Genomic DNA, 22,907 nt, shown 5'->3' with positions numbered 1-22,907 from the left:
AAGACCTCAGAAACAGTCTGCAGACTTTTATTTGGTATAGATGATTATAGTCTCAACAGACGTTGACAATCATTGGTCAAAAACCTCCGTAGCCTAATTGTACTTTATTTTATCATTTTTTCTTTTTCTAAAATTTTCAATAAAGCATTCTTATCGTGATAATATCCAGCAATCTGTCTGCATCAAAATCGCTGGTCATTAAGACTACAGACACTTGTCTTGATAAATCACTTCCAGCACTTATCTTAATGAATCCCAATAGGCATCCCGTTTCACTATTGGCCTTCTTCAGGGGAATTTACAATTCATGAACTAATCATCTTGTAGCTGAAGCTGCTTTTCGAGATACAAGATCATTAGTTCAGCACAAATATGTAAATTCCCCTAAAGAAGTCCCATGGTGAAACGGTAAGCCTGTTGGGATTCATTAAGTGCTGGAAGCGGTTTATCAAGACAAGTGTCTGTAGTCTTAATTATTATTATTATTATTTATTTAGATTTTGCTCACACCTTTTTCAGTAGTAGCTCAAGGTGAGTTACGTTCAGGTACACTGGATATTTCTCTGTCCCAGGAGGGCTCACAATCTAAGTTTGTACCTGAGGCAATGGAGGGTTAAGTGACTTGCCCAAGATCACAAGGAGCAGCAGTGGGATTTGAACCGGCCACCTCTGGATTACAAGACTGGTGCTCTAACCACTAGGCCACTCCTCCACTCCAGAGTACACATCCTACCCTGTCTTTCCAGAACAGACTATAACCCGATATAACTATATCCCAGTCATGGTCCTCTGTGAACCACGTCTCTTGTGATTGCCACTAATCTAATTCAACCTCTTCCATCACAACCTCGAGATCTAAAACCTTATTTTCCATACTTCAGGCATAATATGTACTGCTTTCCATAAGCTGTCCCTTTTTCCCATTTGTGTAGAAGTATTAAGTGTCTCACTTACCTGAGGACTTGTATTTACCTGGGAGGCTTTGATCACCCTGCCCCAATGATTCTAGCTTAAAGCTCTCTTCAGTAGGTTAGCTAGTTGATGGGAATCTCTGCTCACCAGCTGTTCCAGGAAGACACAATGCTCTTGACAACACCATCTGCACAGTCACATATTCATATCCAATGACTGAACCTTATAGTTTGCTACTGGTTGCTATGTCTATCGCCAACTAGTGGTGGAGAAACACAGCAATACCTTCTACCTTGTAACAGCAGCTTTCTGTTTTCCAACTGCAACTGTAAAATATATTCTTTGAAGTCTGTTGACAGTGACATTTAATATAATCACAATTGGTTTTGGTTTTTTTTTTACATTTTCAGAGGTCACTTTATTGAGCATACAGGCATTACAACCGCCAAAAAGATGTAACTTAGCGATACAAAGATTGCAAACTGTGAACTACAAAGTAGAGACCTCAATTTACAACAAGAATTTTTTTATACAAGTATACAAAAACACACTCTCCTTCCTCTCCCTCAAGGTCAGTTCAGGGTTTGCCACACAAGCTAAGAAAATATTTGGGAACTGCTCCCCTTACTTCTCTAGCGAGCCCAGCACTGCCAATCACAGTCAATCAGAAGAGAGCAAGCTGAATAAGGCATTAGCCAGCTACTAAAGTGGAAATACACACATAGCTCTAATTGATTTTAACCACTTCTGATTTTATTCCAGCCACAGCCAGTTTCAGCCACTAAAACTATCATTACAACTGACAGCATTATTCAACAAATCCTTCTACATGAGAGTAAAGTTTGGGCTCTAAAGAGGATCGGACAGAAGGTCAATATAAATCTTGCCTTTAAAAAATGTCACATTTCTCAGCAAAAAAAAGCAAGGAATTTTTCCTGTGATGTATTTCCTGCTGCCATGAGGATGGGTCTGGTACAATGTTGCAGAGCACTTGAACACGAGGCTCTGTGGCCCTCTTTTTATTTTACTGCTGATGCTTCTTACTGAAACAGGAATAAAGGAGGTTTGAGGAGGGTAAGGGGGACCACAGTGAGGAAAGACAAGTTGGGGAACTAACAGACAGGGAGAAGTGGGAAAGAGATGGGGAGATACTGGCCATATGGGGAAGGGGAGAAGAAGGGACTCCTTTCCACACCTATGCTCTGTACCATTTAGGAGGGGCAAATGCACCCCTTGCCCCCTAAACTACATCCATGGTTAAATCTTTTAAATTTCAAAGTTATATATTTTCTCACTAAACCCACTCACTCTCTCATAGCCAGTGGCATGGCTCAAATATCTATAGCTATGTCATTCAAGGTTCCACATTAGGAGTCACCGACCAGGAAAAAGATCTAGGTGTGTGCTCAGTGTGCTGTGGTTGCTAAGAGAGCAAATAGAATGTTAGGTGGTATTAGGAAATGAATGGAAAACAAAAATGAGGACGTTATAATGCCTTTGTATTGCTCCATGGTGCAACCGCACCTCGAATATTGTGTTCAATTCTGGTCGCTGCATCTCAAACAGGATACAGTGGAATCAGAAAAGGTCCCATCCCCTTTGTCATTTTCATCATCCTTCTCTAAACCTTTTCTAATTTCCCTATGAGGAAAGGCTGAAGTGGCTAGGGCTCTTCAGCTTAGAGAAAAGACAGCTTGAGGGGAGATACGATAGAGGTCTATAAAATAATGAGTGGAGTGGAACAGGTAGACGTGAATCATTTGTTTACTCTTTCCAAAATACTAGGACCAGAGGGCATGCAATGAAGCTACAAAGTAGTAAACTTAAAATGAATCTGAGAAAATATTTCTTCACTCAATGTGTAATTAAACTCTGGAATTTGTTGCCAGAGAATGTAGTAAAAGCAGTTAGCTTAGCGAGGTTTAAAAAAAAAAAGGTTTGGATGGCTTCCTAAAGGAAAAGTCCATAGACCATTATTAAAATGGACGTGGGGAAAATCCACTGCTTATTTCTAGAATAAGCAGCATAAAATGTATTGTACTGTTTTGGATTGGCCACTGTTGGAAACAGCATGCTGGGCTTGATGGCCCTTCAGACTGTCCCAGTATGGCACTTATGTACATATGAGTGCAGAAAGTTTGCTCAGAATACAGAGTTACATGGGGACAGAAATTTCACCCGTCTCCATCGGAATGTAACTTATCCCCACCTGTCCCCACTGGAATCTCCTCCATCCCCACCCATCCCCCTGTGCTAAAATACCCGACTGGTGGTAAAATAACTTAAATTAACAGTAGCTCTTTTGATAAATTCCCCTCTCGGAGCTTAAGGGGATTTCAATGTCATCAACCATATCCATTAATTTGTTTTTAGTGCTAATATAATTACCATGGCACAAGGAAAGGGTAGATAGGCTGGCCTGGTACTACACTTCTGCAGGACCTGCATCTATCCCTGTGGGAGTCCCACGGAGTCCCACAGGATTCCTGCTAATCCTGTTCCCTTGCAGTTCTCTAGTTCAGAACTGGAGGAACAGAGCTGCAGTGCCAAGACTAGAATCACTACCATATGACCTGAACTGAATTCTAGTGAATCATACTTTATAATTTTATATGCTGCTTTTAACAAAAATTTTATTTGCCCAGGAAAGATCTTTATGATGTATATTTTTAACTGTTACATTTTGAGTTGTTTTTGGGTTTTTTTTATTTTGGTCCACAAGTTTCTCCTGCTGAATCAGAACCAGCTTCTACTGAGCTATGGAACCATTTAGCCTTCTTTCACAACTACGTAAGCTTCCCTTGACCCTCTCATTTTACAACCTTCCCCTTATCTAGGCCAGCCATCATAAACTCAACCACGCTACCTTCCCAGAGGCCAATATGGAGAAAATGGCTCGTCTAAAACTGCACAGACGTCTATGCATGTATAAAGTACATGCACTTTACAAGGACTGCACGTAGGCATTCCCGGGGACATAGTCTAGGTGAAACAGCAATGTACATGTATACATGCACCTACACATTTACACCTGCACTATTGGTGATTATAGTAGAACTTATTTTATAAAAGGCACACCAAGACCTATATTTATATAAAACAGACATAAAATAGAAGTATTTTTTGAAATTTTTGTAGTGCTCAATTATAAAATAATCCCCTTTATGGAAAGCCTGGATCAATTACTAAGTATTACAGTTGTGCATTGCCCAAGATGTCCTCCTCAAGGCAACACTAATGGCTTTTTCCGTCTCATCCTCAACTTGTCTGAAAAGCAGAATGTGGCTTCCAAATTAAACCTAGATCTTCTGTATATTGGCTCTCCACAGTCCCACGGGGGCATTCACAAATATCAAATTCTTTACTGCTCTGTCTATACCTCTGATGTATATTTGATGGTAGACAGGATGAGGAAAAGCGAAAGCAGACAAAAGGAAAACAGAGAAACTTCCTGCACTAAAAAATATGTATACTTTATTCCTGGTGTGGAGTTATTTTGGCAGAGACCTTCAGCTTGGACAAGAGAAAGCTAAGAAGAGAGTCTATAAAATCATGAGTTTGATGGAATGGGTAAACTGGGACTACTAAGATGAAGAGACGCCCAATGAAACTAATAGGTAGTACATTTAAAACAAATCAGTAAAAGTGTGTTTTTTTTTACTCAGTGTACAGCTAGACTGGTTTGATCCAGTAAAAAGGAAGGCAAATGTCTGTTACAGTCAGTCATTTAGGGCCCCGTTTACTAAGATGTGCTAGCGTTTTTAGCGTGTGCTAAAATTAGCACGTGCTAAACGCTAGAGACGTCCTTATATTCCTATGGGTGTAGTGCACGTTAAACGCTAGAGATGCCCATATATTCCTATGGGTATCTCTAATGTTAGTGCACGCTAAAAATGTTAGCACGCCTATAGCGCAGCTTAGTAAACAGGGAATTTAGCTATGTAATACAGCTGCAACCGAAAATATAGATCTAACCCATGATCATGTATGACTAGCTTTCGTCATCAATCAAAATGCAAGAATTACCTCAGCCATTTCAAAATGATTACTTCACCGACAAAACATAATATACACATACCTCTTTGCATCTGGTGTTAAATGCAGCTTCTATTTTCCTTCTGGTTTCAACAACATGACATTTCTTAATAACTGGAAAATAGTGGGGGTACTGTAAGGTAACTTTATATGTGCTGTTTTCAGTCTTCTCTAAACTGTCAATAAAATTGCTCGGTAGGCCTCCTACAAATTACAAAATTTAACATTGAAATACAGTAATCAGCAAAATATAATTCTCAAAATGCTGAGAAATACAGTTATATAACAAATCCTTACCAAGCTCATCCTTAGAAAAGGTTAGCAATGTGTTCTCCTCATTCAGATTTTTATTAAAATCTATACAAAGTTCACCAATTTCCTTCTTTATGGATTTGATTTCCTGTATTTGGAGAAATTAAACATCTAACCGTCAAAAGGAGAAATTAGGTCTTAACCTGATCATTTTCTTCCCATTAGTCCTTCCCACTATTCCACAAGCTGTGGGATAGTTGCGAACACCAACCAGCATGTGGAGATAGAGAACTAAAAACTGAGCTGAGACGTCTCTCTCCTGGCATCCAGTCGAGCTCCTCAGTACTTACGTAGACAAGCAGTAAGGAGAAACTCAGAATAAATGCAACAACCTTAAAGAACTTGCTGACCTAAACATGTGTGGACTTCTCTCATCTCTGCACCACTTGTAGAGAACAAGAGATATGCAGGAAGCATCAGTCAAGGAGACAGTCTTTGACCCATTACTTCGCACCAACTAAACATCTCAGAAACCTCAAGGGGGCCTCTGAGATAGTGGTAAGGACTAATGGAAAGAAAATTAATCAGGTAAGGCCTAATTTCTCATTCCATTACGTAGCTTCCCACTATTCCAGAACCTGTGGGATGTTCAAAAGCAATCCATAGAATAGGTGGGATCCTAGCATTGCTGCCGCCCTGTGGACAGAAGCCCCAAAACTGGCTTCTGAGTGCACCGCAAAGTCCACTCTGTAGTGTTTGGCAATGGTATGCAGCGTTGACCATGTTGCTGCCTCTGAAATATCCGCTGGAGACAGTAAGGTAGTCTCCACCCAGGATATCTCAGCATGCCTCGTAGAATGAGCCCACAAGGCCTGAGGCATCTGCTTTCACACAAGCAAATACCTGATGCAACAGTCTCCTTCAGCCATCTAGCAACTGTGGGTTTGGAAACCTTGAGGACAAGCCTGTTTAACAAAAAGCACACAGTCTGTCCAATTTGCGAAACTCATTCACGACTTCCAGATATTAGTGAGGACTCTACACACATCGAGAAACTTCAAGGAAAAATACTAAGCCTCTTCAACCTCTCTGTGAAAGGAAGGAAGCTCCACAGATTGGCCGAGATGAAATGATGATACCACATTCGGAAGAAAGGAAGGAACCGTGTGCAGGGAGACCCCCACCTCCAAAAAGTGAAGAGAGATCCCGATAAGAGAGATCCTGAAGCTCCAAAACCCTACGTGCCGATGCAACAGCCACCAAGAACACTGTCTTTAGTGTAAGATATTTGAAGGCAGACTCCCAGAGTGGCTCAAAAGGAGACTTCTGAAGAGCCCAAAAGTCTAAATGAATGTTCCACTTCAGCCTTTCCTCATAGGGAAGTCATCCCATCCCCTGAATCATCTTTTGTTGCCCTTCTCTGCACCTTTTCCAACTCCACTATATCTTTTTTTGAGGTGCAGCGACCAGAATTGAACACAATACTCGAGGTGCGGTCGCACCATGGAGCAATACAAATGGCATAATAATATCCTCATTTTTGTTTTCCATCCCTTTCCTAATAATACCCAGCATTCTATTTGCTTTCCTAGCCGCAGCAGCACATTGAGCAGAAGATTTCAATGTATCATCAATGATGACACCTAGATCCCTTTCTCGGTCCGTGACTCCTAACGTGGAACCTTGTATGACGTAGTTATAGTTTGGGTTCCTCTTTCCCACATGCATCACTTTGCACTTCCTCACATTAAACATCATATGCCATCTAGACGCCCAATCTCCCAGTCTCGTAAGGTCCTCTTGTAATTTTTCACAATCCTCCCGCAATTTAACAACTTTGAATAACTTTGTGTCATCAGCAAATTTAATTACCTCACTACTTACTCCCATCTCTAGGTCATTTATAAATATGTTAAAAAGTAGCGGTCCTAGCACAGAGCCCTGGGGAACCCCACTAACTACCCTTCTCCATTGAGAATACTGACCATTTAACCCTACTCTCTGTTTTCTATCTGTTAACCAATTTTTAATCCACAATAGAACCCTACCTCCTATCCCATGACTCTCCAATTTCCTCTGGAGGTACTTTGTCAAACACCTTCTGAAAATCTAGATACACAATATCAACCGGCTCACCTTTATCCACATGTTTGTTCACCCCTTCAATAAAATGTAGTAGATTGGTGAGGCAAGACTTCCCTTCACTAATCCATGTTGACTTTGTCCCATTAGTCCATGCTTTTGAATGTGCTCTGTAATTTTGTTCTTTATAATAGTTTCTACCATTTTGCCTGGCACCGACGTCAGACTCACCGGTCTATAATTTCCCGGATCTCCTCTGGAACCTTTTAAAAATATCAGAGTTACATTGGCCACCCTCCAATCTTCCGGTACCACGCTTGATTTTAAAGATAAATTACATATCTCTAACAGTAGCTCCGCCAGCTCATTTTTTAGTTCTATCAGTACCCTTGGATGAATACCATCCGGTCCAGGAGATTTGCTACTCTTCAGTTTGCCTAACTGCTCCATTACGTCTTCCAGGTTTACAGATATTTCATTAAGTTTCTTCATCAGCCTCGAATACCTTGTCCGGCACCAGTATCCCACCCAAATCTTCCTCGGTGATGATCGAAGCAAAGAACTCATTTAATTTGTCTGCTATTTCTTTGTCTTCCCTGATCGCCCCTTGTACAACCCCGGTCATCCAGCGGGCCAACCGATTCTTTTGCTGGCTTCCTGCTTTTAATGTATCTAAAAAAAATTTTACTATCAGTTTTCACCTCTAATGCTATCTTTCTTTCAAAATCCCTCTTTGCCTTTCTTATCAGCGCTTTGCATCTGACTTGACATTCCTTATGCCGCTTCTTATTTTCTTCAGTTGGTTCCTTCTTCCATTTTCTAAAGGATTCCTTTTTAGCTCCAATAGCCTCCTTTACCTCACTTTTTAACCATGCCGGCTGTCATTTTGTCTTCCGTACTCCTTTTCGGTGGTTTTGAACAGCATCCACACCTGTTGTAGGTTTCTTACCCTCTCAGTTGCTCCTCTAAGCTTTTTTTTTTTTTACCGTTCTTCTCATTTGTTAGGCGGGGAGAGTCTGATAGGTACGGGCGGAGAGAGGGATCTTGGGGTGATAGTATCTGAGGATTTGAAGGCGACGAAACAGTGTGACAAGGCGGTGGTTGTAGCTAGAAGGTTGTTAGGCTGTATAGAGAGAGGTGTGACCAGCAGAAGAAAGGGGGTGTTGATGCCCCTGTATAAGTCGTTGTTGAGGCCCCACCTGGAGTATTGTGTTCAGTTTTGGAGGCCGTATCTTGTTAAGGATGTAAAAAGAATTGAAGCGGTGCAAAGAAAAGCTACGAGAATGGTATGGGATTTGCGTTACAAGACGCATGAGGAGAGATTTGCTGAAGTAAACATGTATACTCTGGAGGAAAGGAGAAACAGGGGTGATATGATACAGACGTTCAAATATTTGAAAGGTATTAATCCGCAAACAAACCTTTTCCGGAGATGGGAAGGTGGTAGAACGAGAGGACATGAAATGAGATTGAAGGGGGGCAGACTCAAGAAAAATGTCAGGAAGTATTTTTTCACGGAGAGAGTGGTGGATGCTTGGAATGCCCTCCCGCAGGAGGTGGTGGAAATGAAAACGGTAACGGAATTCAAACATGCGTGGGATAACCATAAAGGAATCCTGTGCCGAAGGAATGGATCCTCAGGCGCTTAGTCAAGATCGGGAGGCAGGGCTGGTGGTTGGGAGGCGGGGATAGTGCTGGGCAGACTTATACGGTCTGTGCCAGAGCCGGTGGTGGGCAGCGGGACTGGTGGTTGGGAGGCGGGGATAGTGCTGGGCAGACTTATACGGTCTGTGCCAGAGCCGGTGGTGGGCAGCGGGACTGGTGGTTGGGAGGCGGGGATAGTGCTGGGCAGACTTATACAGTCTGTGCCCTGAAGAGCACAGGTACAAATCAAAGTAGGGTATACACAAAAAGCAGCAAATATGAGTTATCTTGATGGGCAAACTGGATGGACCGTGCAGGTCTTTTTCTGCCGTCATCTACTATGTTACTATACTTTATCATAGCTTCCTTTTTTAAAGTTAAACGCTAACATATTTGACTTCCTATGTTTACCTCTTTGAAAGCAAATTTCAAAGCCGATCATGTTATGATCAATGTTGTCATGCGGCCCCCGGACTGCAACCTCCCGTACCAGATCATGTGCTCCCAAATGACTAAGTCTAGAATTTTTCCTTCTCTCGTCGGCTGGTGTACCAGCTGCTCCATAAAGCTGTCCTTGATTTCAACAAGGAAGTTTACCTCCCTAGCATGCCCTGATGTTACATTAACCCAGTCTATATGGGGATAATTAAAATCCCCTTCTCCTTTCTTTTTTTAAGATTGTTGTGCTGGAAAAGGAGAGCTCCACAAGAAACAAGGGAGAGGTGAAGGAATGAAAGAAGTAAATTCATGGGGCAGAGATCTGAAAACGTCCAGATATGACTCTGCAGACTCAAGCCACCTGCAAAGATCAACTGGGGACCAGCTGACCAACTGGACCAGGAGCAAATCACTCAGAATCAGAGGCTGAAAAGTGTATCCATCCACCTTCTAGAGACAGGAAATACTGAACAGCTGAAATGGATGCCAAGAAAGATATGTCTCAGCTCTCTATCTCCACCTGCTGGCTGATGGACACAATTATCCCACAGGTTCTAGAATAGAGGGAAGCTACATAATGGAATGTAAATTTATATATGAAATTGTCCTCCTACATGGTTACAGTAGAGCTTCTTATTTCATAAAACTTTTTACTTGTAGCTGAAAGCTATCAATGAATTGAGACACTGCCATTTATACGGTTATAACCAAATTACAACCTGTAGACAACGTGACATTCTAATCTAAATAGCCTTGGTTCAACCTCTCCTCACTACCACAATGCATTTTTGTTTAGAAGAGGTTCCAAATTTGCCTTCCTCCTTCACAATGCCAAAATATCTGAATATCTGTTGTGATTTCTCCTCTTTATTCAGAGAGAATTAAAATGGAAAAGATTGTCTTCTTGTTCCTTCTTCACTTTTCTATCTTTTCTCATTTTCATATCTTCTTACAGCATAACTTCTGCCTCCAATTTTCCCCTCTCCTAAGTCTAGTCTGTCTATACTTATCAAGGTCTTTTATAAGTTATAACTGATATATCTGTAGCTCTGCCTCCTTCTTCTTACTAATCCATTCCTCTGTGGAACCCCTCCCTCCACCAGGGCTGTGAAGTCAGTATACCAAACTTTCAACTTCAACTCCTTTATCTCTATTTTTCTATTAGCCAACTCAGACTCCTACTATGTATAGTCAATCTAAGAGAAATTTGATCAAGCATAGGAAATGTCTTTATATACAAAATTAGGACTAATTGACCACAAAATATATTTATTTGAAATTTCAACAATTAACCTGAACAAAAAATATATGTATAAGTATAAAATGATAAATTTACATATATTATAATGTTGTAAGTTTTTATTTTGAAGCTGGAGTTGAAGTCAGTACATTTTACAGACTTCGACTTCACAGCCCTCCCCCTCCACCCTTTCTTTTACCCTCCATTCCTCTCACCTCCTTTCTCCTTCTTGTTCCATCCCCACATGTGTCCATACCCTTACTTTTCCATCTCTCCTTCTGCCAGCATAGCAGCAAATTCAAAGTGGTGTTAGCTAACCTTGTGTTACACTCAACTATCAGAAACTTCAGACATAAAGCTGATAAAATCATGAGAACCACATGCACTATTGGTCTTAGTACATGGTTATTATTTAATGCTTGTATTAAAGTGTGTTCAATACAGGCATTAAAGCTAACCATAGGTCACTTAGAGGCCTATTTAATAATTTGGGCTAAAGCTTCCACCTACTGCACAATAGCAGACAAAATTAAGGTATACTAAGTGCAAAACCTCTGTGTTGAGGAAGGCCACTGTGTAAAGTTAATGTGCAACAAGGGGCACTACCAGATGTTAATGGCACAGCCGATACTGCAGAATGCAGTTAGCTATACCCCATTATATGCCACATTAGCAGTTAATACATGGTGAAACCCAGTGTTAATAACAAGGCACAGTCCCTGTTCATACCAGGTTCCCTAATAGGAAATTCCACATTAGGTGTAACACAGCAGTTAGCTTGCACTAGGGAGCATTAAAAATCACACACAAAACTTAGTAAATAGGCCCCTTAAGGGGGAACTTTACCACACCTCGATTTACCACAGTAGCCACCAACCTGCTGACTCCCAAAGGGTCAGCTGGTGCCATTTTGGATCTCAGCATCAGCAAGGGTGAAAGTAACTGGGAATCTCTCATACCCAGTCTACTAGACACCAGAGAAATTTAAAGGTACACCCGGGGATGGGGGAATTCCCAGTGGGGCTTCAGCTATTGGGAGGCCATCAGACTGGGGTTAGCTCTAGTTAGGGAGGCACTTTTGGGGGCCACAAGAGAGAAAAAGCTTTGAGGGGAGGGAAACTCTGGCAACATCTATTATGTATGGTTGCTGGCCTCTTTACTTTGTGGCTCAATGCTCCCAGGCACTAAAATAACTCCAGTTTTGTGCTGGGGTTATTTTACCAATTATAAACACGGCTTGTAGTATACATACGGTATTCATTGCAAACCATGTTACAGTATTTATATAGTAAAGAGCTGCTTAATGTGAATTTGTATGTTTTGCACCTCATTGTTACATACTGTAAGATAATCCAATACTGTGTTACAGCAGCACAACTTGTTTTAGTGTCCTTTAACATGATTTAAGGACCAAACAATGTGGGTTAGTGCCCTAACACAGCCTGAAAACTTCCCCCCTTAAGGAGTTAGTTATTAAGCTGTGTTAGAACTTTAAGTCGCATTATTTGCCTGGACACAACTTCAAGGGCACTAATACAGTATGTGCTGCCCTAACACAGTGATATTTAAGTCACCATGAGTTACATAGTAATGAGATTCAAAACATGCAAATGCATGCAAAACAGTTTATTATTATGTAAATTCCATAAAGCGACTTGCTTGCCCACCTTAAGTTGCTTTACAGCCCTTAAATTATGGTAATTAACCCTGGGCTGATGCTTATGGACCACTCTTAAAGGGGCAGCACCTAAGCCCTAGATCCCTGCCTGGCCTCCCCCATTAAGATACCCCCCCCCCAAATCAAGGTGCCCATCCCCATTACCCCACAGGTTGCTGACTCCTGTGGTAAATCAAGGTGCAGTAAACACTGGCCTTTTACCACAACTTGATAACTTCCAAGGGTTAGAGTGGCATCTGTTAAAAAAACTATGCTTTAATTTTCTAAAGATTTCCAAATGGCACCCAATATTGGGATTAATAAATGCATTATATAGTTTTTAAATTCTTTCCAATCAAATGAAATATTATAAAGAAATTATACATAAGGTGTCAAGATGATCTGTCCATCTGTTTGTTTGAGGGTAAAATAAATCTGAAAATTTTACAGAATGGAAACAATTTTGGCATGATAGAAAAACCAATGAAAAAACATACTGAGCTCCAAAACAGGTCAGATCAGACTGGGTGATCTAGTGAAATAGAGTCCCCCAATGCATTTTCATCAAAGAAACACTGACGCACACACCCACACATACATGTAGAGGGACTGGGAAGAGTTTCATGAATCTTGATCCACAAGCTTTCCTTGTTTAATATCAAGTAGTATTTTCTACATATCAAAGAACTACACATATAGTATATTTAGTGTTGATTTTTTAAAAATATTTTATATATTTATTCTTACCAAAATACATTTACTACATATTTGTAAATAGAAAAATAACTACCCTTTTATAAATGAAAGAACAGATACATTTTTCATATGCACTTCTCAGTAGTGCACGAACTTGATTAATTTACTTAAAGCATTTATAAACCAACTACACTTTCCAAAGCAAACTCCTAGATAGTATACAATTCAAAATATATGTAAAAGCAGAAAAAAAACACCAAACAGATACAAAACCAAGATGTAATGGAATTTAGTCATCAGAACTTTAATACATCTGAGGAGTTTCCAGGTTTGAGATTTGATATACCGCACCATCAGCAATCTTTCTTAGTGGATTACAATGTGTATGCTGGTTTTACAATTACACACAACGTCATGTATCATTCCCCACATTCAACTCCACTTGTAGCTCATGACTGAAGCTCTTAAGTCATGCCGTCTCCCATTAAACAATATGTATATAGGTACTTACATTCTGTACTTCTTTAGGAAGATGGAGGCCATTCCTCTTCCCCATTTGAACAGACTTCTCCACGTATCGCTTCACTTCAGGATGTATATGTTCAAGATCACATGTTTGCTGAAATTATAAATGGCACAACTAGTTCTCTTTCTATAGGAAAATCCTACTGGTTAATGATTAAAGACACTCCTTGACAAAGCTTTTGTTTTTGTCTCATCTATATGTAAGGCTAAAACCCTGCATAAGGCACTACAATTGAGCACCGGCCTACAATATGAATCTGACTTTTACAGAACTGACCATTTTCAGACTTAATGCAGAGGTTTGGTACTGTGTAAAGGCCTCAAGGTGCATAAGGAGCCATCCAGTCTGATAAAGGCAAAACTTGGACAATAACAACTTTTTATTATTATATTGTTATCAGCGTGGACATCGCTACAGGGTCTTCAAGTAATCATGTTCCAGACCACCTGGGACTAAAAGATATAAAGACCCCTTCCTTGAAGCTGTTATCAGTTGGCTGGCATGCGAGCTGTTATCTCTTGGAACCTCGGTAATAGCCCTCAGCTGACTCCGAGCCCTGCCACCCGATGAAGGCTCGTTAATCTGTGGCATTGCTGCCTGAGACTTCCCGGCTGGGGAGTTCACCTGCTGCCTGTGTTCCTGATTCTGACTCATCATCATGTACCGGAGTTCCTGATTTTGATCTACCATCTTCCAGATCCTCTGTTTGTGATACCATCTGTCAGGTCTGAACTGTTATCTCCTTAATGCCTATGAGTGCCTGGGTTGGTTAGGTATCCTAATTTCAGGATTAAGCGAGTGTGCGCTATCTTGGTTATACCCAGACCCTTTACCATCTTTTTGGGTTAGCATAATTCATTGTCTCCGATTACATCTATTATTATTTGCTGCCAATAGTGTGGTACAATAAACAGCTTACCTTTTTATAATACCATCTGAGCCTTGTCTCTTACTCTCAGTATAAATGTGCATAATAATTATGAACTGTGGGTTCGCACTGAGGGGAGAGGTAAGTTAGATTTATTTCCAGAATGCTTACAAGTATGTCACTCCTCTCACCCACTGCCAACTCCATTTTGGATTTGGTAGAAATGTAGTTAGTCCCTACAGACAGATGCAGACAGCAAGACAAAACAGATGCTGTTCCAAATCCAAATTTTGTATTAAATAGAGCTGAACTATGTTCTATGGTACATACATGCTCTGCAATGCTTTGGTTTAAGGGGATGAAAGGAATAAAAATATATTTGTGACAGAAATAAAGACCCAAGTGAAATTTGTTCTTACAAAGTGGAAAAGTGGTATAGAGCAGTATTTTACAACCTTTTAAAACCTAAGTCACACTGACCTGCTTGAAGCAGGCAGTGTTCACATAGAAGAAGACTCATACAACCAAAAGAAAAGCTAGAGAAACACTTAAAGCCCCACCAGAAGCTGAAGGACGCAAAGGAAATGACCCAGGAGTGGTCAAGATGCTGATTGCAATATTTGTGCTGCATGAAGCAGGTCCAGATCTCCCATGCCCTGCATGCTGGTTGTAAAATCCCATTCTCTGGGGTTTATGCTCTATAAAGTAAGGAAAGAGGCATATGTACACACAAATGCTCATAAAGGAGCTCCTGCAGATTTAAGAGCCACTGCTGCTGTGATGAAGTGCTGGTCTAGACGTGTGCAGTGATCACTTTTTCTTGTGGCACCCTGATCAGGTGTAAAGGCATGCTGGCTGGGAAACATTGGCCTACTAAGGTGCAGAGAAGCTAAAATTCAAATACTTTCCCCCTCCCCCCCCCTTGGGATGGTGGAAAAGTCACTTTACCCTTGGTAGACTTAAGTATCAACTTACAGGTTAATATTCAAAGCAATTTAACCATCCAGAAATGGCTCCTGGCCAGTTAAATCCCTTGTTCAGGGTTAACCAGTCATATTCAGTGGCATTTAATAGCCATGGTGAAAATGTCCTGTTAGTGCCCAATTCAAACTGGCTATTTTGATGACGTTCCAGGGATGGAATTAGCATTTGGCCAGTTAAGTGTAGATACTCAGCAGTTAACCAACCATGGTAACCGAATAAATAGGAGCGCATGAAAGTCAATCCTGTATTTATGCGGTTCACAACAGCTAGTTAAGTGCTGAATATCACACTTAACTGATTGTGTTTGCACCAGCTCCATAAACCCCAAAATTCAGTGCTGGAACCTGGACATGGCCCAGCACTGAATTTCTGGAGATAATACCAGCAGCAGTCAGCAAAGCACTGATGACCACTGGCTGAATATTGGGCTCAGATTATAAGCCCTGTGGGCAGGAACCTATCCAAACCTTAACTATAACATGCCCTAAGAAAATGCAAGTAATCAAATCCAATTATGCTACACATACTGGCCCAGGGTCACAAATAAACCTTCTAAATCTTCAGTCTTCAGTCATATTAACATAAGCACTAAACAAAAAGATGTCTGTACAATTTTTCAGCTTTAAATTTTTTCCACCAATTCAATCTATGCAGAGTATAAGCACAATAAGATACAGTATAATTTGATTATATATATATATATATATATATATATATATATATATATATATATATATATATATATATATATATATATATAGTGAATCCTCAGACTGCAAGTCCACTGGAATGTTATCTCTGTAGATCTACAAGACCATTATCAAAGGGAAATCACACATAGGCCAAGGAAAAAAAAAAGCATCTTTGCTTTTACGCTGGAAAAGAAGTTTGCATAATCTTCATATTGCCACAATAAGGATCCTTACAATACATTTACTTCTTTGAGATCCAAGTTATTTTTATCTCCTGTGCATGCATAGCAATGCATTATCCCCCAGATTCTATACAGTGCAACTTGAGTTGCGTGTGCAATTCAGGTCATATTCTGTATTACACGAACTTAATTATCTTAACAAGTCCATCAGCACCAATGACTGCCAATTAACAGGCAATTAATTGGCTTTAATTAGAATTTGCACGCACAACTTGCTAAGCATATTCTGTAAAGTGATGCGTGTAATTTCTAATTCGCACTGCTAAAAAGGGGGCATGGCCATGGGAGTGGAATGGGAGAATTGAGGAAATTACTAAAAATTATGCGCACTGTAACAAAGTACACCTGCTCCACCCTTAGCTTAGTCGCTTGCAAATTTTACTTGGCATAAATTCCTGTGACTAGGTTTAGTTGTGTGGACAGGCCCTAGGCGTATTTTCTTCTGTGCTGACATTTACAGCGCCATATATAGAATGTAGCCCTATATATTTCAAAATCTATTCAATAGAAACAGAAAAAGGCAACACTGGGCCTTCAGGATAGAGATAATTGTCATCCTTTAATTTAAAAATGACCCGACACGAGCCGTGTTTCGGTGCTCAAACGCCTGCCTCAGAGGTCAGAATGGTTCTTATAGATATTTTTAAAAATCAACGGCGTCTTGTTTGACTACTCGGACATTTAACAGGCTTTGGGTAATATACCCTGACTGTTTGATTATCTCCAATTATCCATATTTATATCTATAAGAACCATTCTGACCCCTAAGGCAGGCGTTTGTGCACTGAAACACGGCCCGTGTCGGGTCATTTTTAAATTAAAGGACGACAATTATCTCTATTCTGAAGGCCCAGTGTTGCTTTTTTCTGTTTATGCTTGTATGCTGTTTTACCCTCTCTTTTGTGACTGAAAATCTATTCAATAACATTTCCACAAACAATTTTTGGTTGAACTGGACTGAAGTGGTACATTAAGTTCACAGCAGAGAGTTAAAATAAACCAAGAAATAATACTGCTAACCTCTGGCATCCAACTATTTTTAGTTGTGATTTGTTATTAACCTTTGTTTTCTGTTTTTGCTTTTACTTTTATTTATTTATTCCTACTAGCTCTTTTCAATTACTTAGTGATTTTAGACAGCATAAGAGATGCTGGACTTATGACAATGAGAACATGAAGTCCAAAAGAATGGCTTCCACAAACTAGAGCAAGCAAATAAATCTCAGAAGTGGAGGAAATAAAACATCAAGATGATTCAATAAAATGGAACCAGTTAGTTTTATTGATTGCTTATACATTCAAGTCCTAGACAAATTCACACAGGCCAAGTTTCGACAATGAGACTTGACATTTTCCATATTTATATTTAACAGACAAGACACATTAATGAGCTTCTGCCCCACTCTGAGTGAGCCATATCGAGGAAGAGAGGGTGACAATGCAGTTTTTGTAGCCCTTCAAATCCTTGGACTTAATATTTGGAACACTCAAGCCAGGTTGCCAATGAGTGCCAGTTATCAGGATGTTTATTCTAATGTCAATAAATCTTTAATGCCAAGCAAAGGCCACCACATCTTTACAGCTCTGAGCTAGTAAGGCCCAAGTCTTGCATACTAATTCAGTGAATCATATGGTTCTCCTATGACTTTCATTTATTCCTAATTTATTTTTAATGACTGCTTTCCCTGCAGTCTAGAGTTTAGAAGAGTCAGGCACATGTTAATTCAAAAAGATTCACAATGGAAAAAAGCTTCCTCACCTTGAGATGCAAGCAGTGAACAACAAAAAATCAATACCAAAACACTATGGAAAAAATATACACTCTGCATATTTTTTTAGGGGGGGGGAGGGACAAGTGGAGCACAATGATTGACTTTAAGCAAAACTAACAAGTCACTGTGAAACAAGCTGCTAGCTAAACAAGAAAAGGCTAGGGCATCTTTCAACCATAACTTACAAACAACTGGAAAGCACATCTAAAAATACAACAGTGACAAAGTCATTAGCGCTTTCCCTCCTCATTCTTCAACAGGGTGCCTAAAGTTTGGAACTATTCCCCTAATTCTTTAGTCGCCAAAAGTTTTGCATGCAAATTTGGGCGAGCATCCAATTTGCATGCACAATTTAATTCAATAGAGCCTGTCAGTGCCAATAATTATCTTTTTAACAAGCAATTACTGGCACTAATTGAAATCAATTAACAGGTATGTGTGTAAATTTAAGCATGTAGGTATGTGTGTAAATTTAGGCATGTAATTCACAGCTAAATTTTATGCGCATACCAGAAAAGGGGGCACAGAAATTGGGTCACGGGCATTTTGGAGCAGAGCATGGCCGTGGACTCCAATTATGCACGCAGTTATAGAATAAGAGTGTTCTGTGTATAAATTTAGGTGGGGGTATTTGCACCTTATTTTTGTTGGTGCAAATGGATGCACCTAAATTTATGTGTGACCCTGCACTTAAGCACTATTCTATAAACCACGCCCAACTTTAGGCACAGCTTATAGAAGTGTTTAAGCGGGTTTTTTCCCACACCGATTTTTTAGGCACGATTTATAGAATTCACTCCTATATGTACACTTAAGTTATAGAATACTTGCAAATACATGTGTATACTGTAGATATATAGGTGGAAGTGTGAGGTGTGTGCAAAGTTGTAATCTATAACATAAATTAACAATAAATTACACACGCACAACTACCTTAGCATGGGCAGAGAATGAGCGGGAAACAGACATGTCTCCACTTACACAAACAACTTTAAGTAAAGCGCATAAGTGCTGCACTTAGGCACACCAATTTGCACCTGCCATAGACCTAGCTTAACTAGGCACGTCTAAATGTATGCACATTTCTGCTGATTTATCACCATATTCTATAACAAACTTTGCACACAGATGCCGTTTTAGTATAAGCGATCCTCACACTGAATGCATCTATTCTAATCCCTTCCAAAATTACACTACCTTAGGACAAAACTCTACATACTGATGATAATTCAAAGTTTCTCAATGTCATTTTGGATGCTTTTCTTACTTTTGAACCTCAGGTTGCTAATCTATGGAAGAAAACTATCTTTCAATTAAGATAATTGCGCTTAATCAGATCATATTTTCATGAGCACCATTTTGCCCTACTGGTCCAAATGTTGGTTTTGTCGACTAATTTTTCAGAATAGCATCTCTGGGCATCTTCATAAGCTCCATTGGTTCCCTTTAAAAGCTAGAGTTATTTTTTAAATTGCTTGAATTTTTTTCACATATTACATATTTCTTCACCAGATCTATTAATTCAACTTCTGTCTCAATCATCTTTATCTTTAGCTTGGGTATACAATACATTTCTATTAAGATATCTTACTTTTAAAGAACTACAATAAAAGCATCAACTTGATTTGATGTGTTCTTATCATGCTACTGTCACATGGAATGATCTATGCGAAAGTATTAGAACTGAGCCAAACTATTTTCAGTTTTGAAAGAAACTGAAACCTTTTTTTATTTGATAAAGTTGAGTTTTTCTTTGATAATTTTGATATTATTTTTATAAGTTTTATTGTCTCTCTGCCGACGTATTATGTATGATGTAATTCCTCATATGTATTAAATGGGCTTCTTACACTGTAAATCACCTAGAACCACCAGTTGGGATTTGCGTGGTAAATAAATTCTGTATTAGCTTAGATTAGGTGTCCAGTTATTGAATTGCCATGTTTTGCTTTTAAATGTTCTTTCTGAAGATGTTCCTTGTCAGTCAACATTTCATAAAGACTTGATGAGAGCAATATGAAGAACAGATGGGAAACTGCATGTATCCCTTGTTGATTCATGTGTGCTGTGCTCTGGATAAAAATGCAAGATAAATAATGTGATAATTATAACACACTGGTAAGCACTCCACTGACCTTCCAGCAGCAATGAAAGGATAAAGTGAGATGTACTTTTGGGAACTATCTTTTACAGTATTCTAACTTTTACACTTTCTCCTGGGCAGAGATTTATTATGTGCTACGCCCAATAAAAATAAGAAAATCATCCATTGAGACGTCTAATGGTTGGTGCATACCTGAAAATGAAGAACCCTCTGAAATATGTCTTCTCTCATGCTCATTTCAACATCAAAATCAGCGAGTCGTTTGTCAGCTTCCGTGCTTGCCGTTCGCACATCTTTGTTAGGCGACACATGTTGTGGAAAATCCAACATACTTCTCTCCACTGGTAACAAAAAAACAAATCTAAGAATGCATCTTTAAATCCAGTCCCATTATTTCATGCAGTGTGAGGACACAACAGGTCCCAACATATAAAACAAAGCAGAGTTGCGTATCGGTAAAGTGGGTTGGTTCTCTAAACAACATGGCAAATCAGTCACATTTGTGTGAGACATCATCTGATGGCATCAACAGAGAGACCCCACTCCAGGGGTGGCCCAAGCGGGATGTAGGGCCATATGCAGTAACTCATTGTGGGACCTCATTTATATAAATATTTGTATAACCATGGGACCTCCTACCAAAGTTTTTCCTCCTCCTTCTTTCACTCCCCATCACATTGCAGATAACTTGAGCTAAGCGTTAGTAAAAGACTCCCTAAATTCTAAGACCAATGGAAAGCTGAAGAAAGAGAAACAGGAATGCATTTCCTCCTGTACAGAACAAAATACAAGAAATGCCCATTTTCAAAGCCGACATATTTCATTCTGTAATAACTAAAAATAAGGGGTAAATATTTAGAGCGATTTAAACAGCCAGGAGGCTATTCTGGCCATTTAAATTGTCTGTCTGCAGTTATCCAGGCATATTCAGTGGTACTTAACCATAATATGCCCAGGAGTAGATGAGTAACCTAGTGGTTAGTGCAGTGGCCTGAGAACCAGGGAAACCAGGTTTGATTCCCTTTGCAGCTCACTGTGACTCTGGGAAAGTCACTTAACCCTCCATTGCCCCAGGGTACAAAAAGTAAGTACCTGTATATAATATGTAAATTGTTTTATATCTTTATTTGCAAAATCTTGATATATCATAAATCGCATTGAAAAACGCAGCAAAGCAGTTTACAACATACACAAAGCCCGAGAAAGGGCAAGAAATAGTATGATTTAAAAAAGTAAGAAAGGGGAGGAAGGGTGAGAATGAGTCTAGGGGTATTAAAATAGGACTGAAGCAGGGGCAGAGTAAAAGGAAAGACAATAGGAATGTGAGGAGAGGAGAAAAAGGGCATTAGGATGGACTATGTATATTAAAGGTCGACTAAAAAGCCACGCTTTTAGCAATTTTTTTGAGTAACTTTCTGAATGAAATGTAGGCAGATTGTTTTGATTGCTGTTATTGAAGTGTTCCAGAGCCTTGGGGTACAGCTTCCCTGGTTATATCCAAACATAAAACGGGAAGTGGGAAGAAGTTACAGAAGGGCATTCTGAAGGACCGGAGTGTGCTAATGGGGGTATAAGGAACCAGTAGATTAGAAATACAGTAAAACCTTGGTTTTCGTTGACTTCGGTTATCGTCGTTTTCGGTTTTCGTCATTTTTTTCATCAAAAAATTTGTCTCGGTTTTCGTCTTCAGCTGGCAGAGACATTTCATGCCCACCCACGTTTTCTGTAGGCCCACCAAACCCTCCCACCTCCTAACCCTCCGATCAAAGGTTTATCAAGAGCAGACCAAGCATAAGGAAAATTAAATAGGCGCCTACCTGAAGGAGCAGCTGGAGGGTTTCTCCAAAAAAAGGAAGCCCCATCGTTCCCAGTGGGAGAGGGAAGTGAGACTGAGGGTCCCGACCGCTCACACAGTACAGCTGCCAGAGTTTCACTGCAGCCAAGAAGAGCAATCACGGAAGCACAAACGTGCAAAGGGCACTGGCGAACAAGATGTACAACCCCAGAACTCTCTATACCACTCACCAAGCCAGTGCTGGCTCTGAGCCCCTCCCATCAGAACGACGCTGGCTAAAATCTTTAACCATTTGGATTCTCCTACCACCTCCAGTGAGCTTTAGACAGACAATCAGAAGATTTTACTTTGAAAAGGTGCTAATTTGTCCAACACAATGGGAATCGTACAGGGCGCTTTGTACCTTGTCTCCTAAAGGTGCAGCTCAACTGTTCAGTCAATTAAAAAACAAAAAAATCCCGTGTTTTCTGTTTACAACTGCAATCCAGAAAAGTATTTTATTTCATGTTTTAGTGTGTCTTTCCCCGATGATCTGTTTTCACAAATACCGGTGTGATTCCAAGAATCTTAAAATGTAAGGTGTCCCAAGTTTATATAGTTGTACTGTACTTTCTTACTGCCTCGGTTTTCGTTGGTTTCGGATTTCTACGATTGTTTTCGGCCGGATTACCGACGAAAACCGTCTGGAGCCAAAAGGTACAGACCTTTGTATACCAGAGTCAGTTTAAATTGAACGAAAGCAGAAATTGGAAAAACAGTGTTCTAAGAATAGTAAGAGTGTAACACGATCAAACCAACTAGTTCTATGAAAAAGAGTTTTACTGCTATGGATTGAACAAGCTGTAATAATTTTAAAGAAGCAAGGGAAAGTCCTGTAAATAAAAAGTTGCAATAATCTAAATAATAAATCATGACTAAGGACAGAATGAGCATTCAAATACATGCTGTAGGCAAATAGGGTCTAACAG

General features: G+C 39.8%; 1 protein-coding gene across 4 annotated transcripts in view; it reads right to left on the bottom strand.

The window, feature by feature from the left end:
* The window catches only part of NLN (neurolysin), a 173,018-nt gene that overhangs the window by 115,708 nt on the left and 34,403 nt on the right, over positions 1 to 22,907 (bottom strand). For all 4 annotated transcript variants that reach the window (XM_030193203.1, XM_030193201.1, XM_030193204.1 and 1 more), the window contains 4 exons: positions 20,337 to 20,485; positions 13,468 to 13,575; positions 5,245 to 5,347; positions 4,991 to 5,151 (listed from right to left, as the gene is read on the bottom strand). In XM_030193203.1, coding sequence (XP_030049063.1) covers positions 4,991 to 5,151; positions 5,245 to 5,347; positions 13,468 to 13,575; positions 20,337 to 20,485 — 521 coding nt within the window. The remainder of the gene's footprint in view (positions 1 to 4,990; positions 5,152 to 5,244; positions 5,348 to 13,467; positions 13,576 to 20,336; positions 20,486 to 22,907) is intronic.

Source organism: Microcaecilia unicolor, chromosome 2, assembly GCF_901765095.1.
Source record: "Microcaecilia unicolor chromosome 2, aMicUni1.1, whole genome shotgun sequence".
Lineage (NCBI taxonomy): Eukaryota > Metazoa > Chordata > Amphibia > Gymnophiona > Siphonopidae > Microcaecilia > Microcaecilia unicolor.
This window is presented reverse-complemented; position numbering and strand designations above follow the sequence as displayed.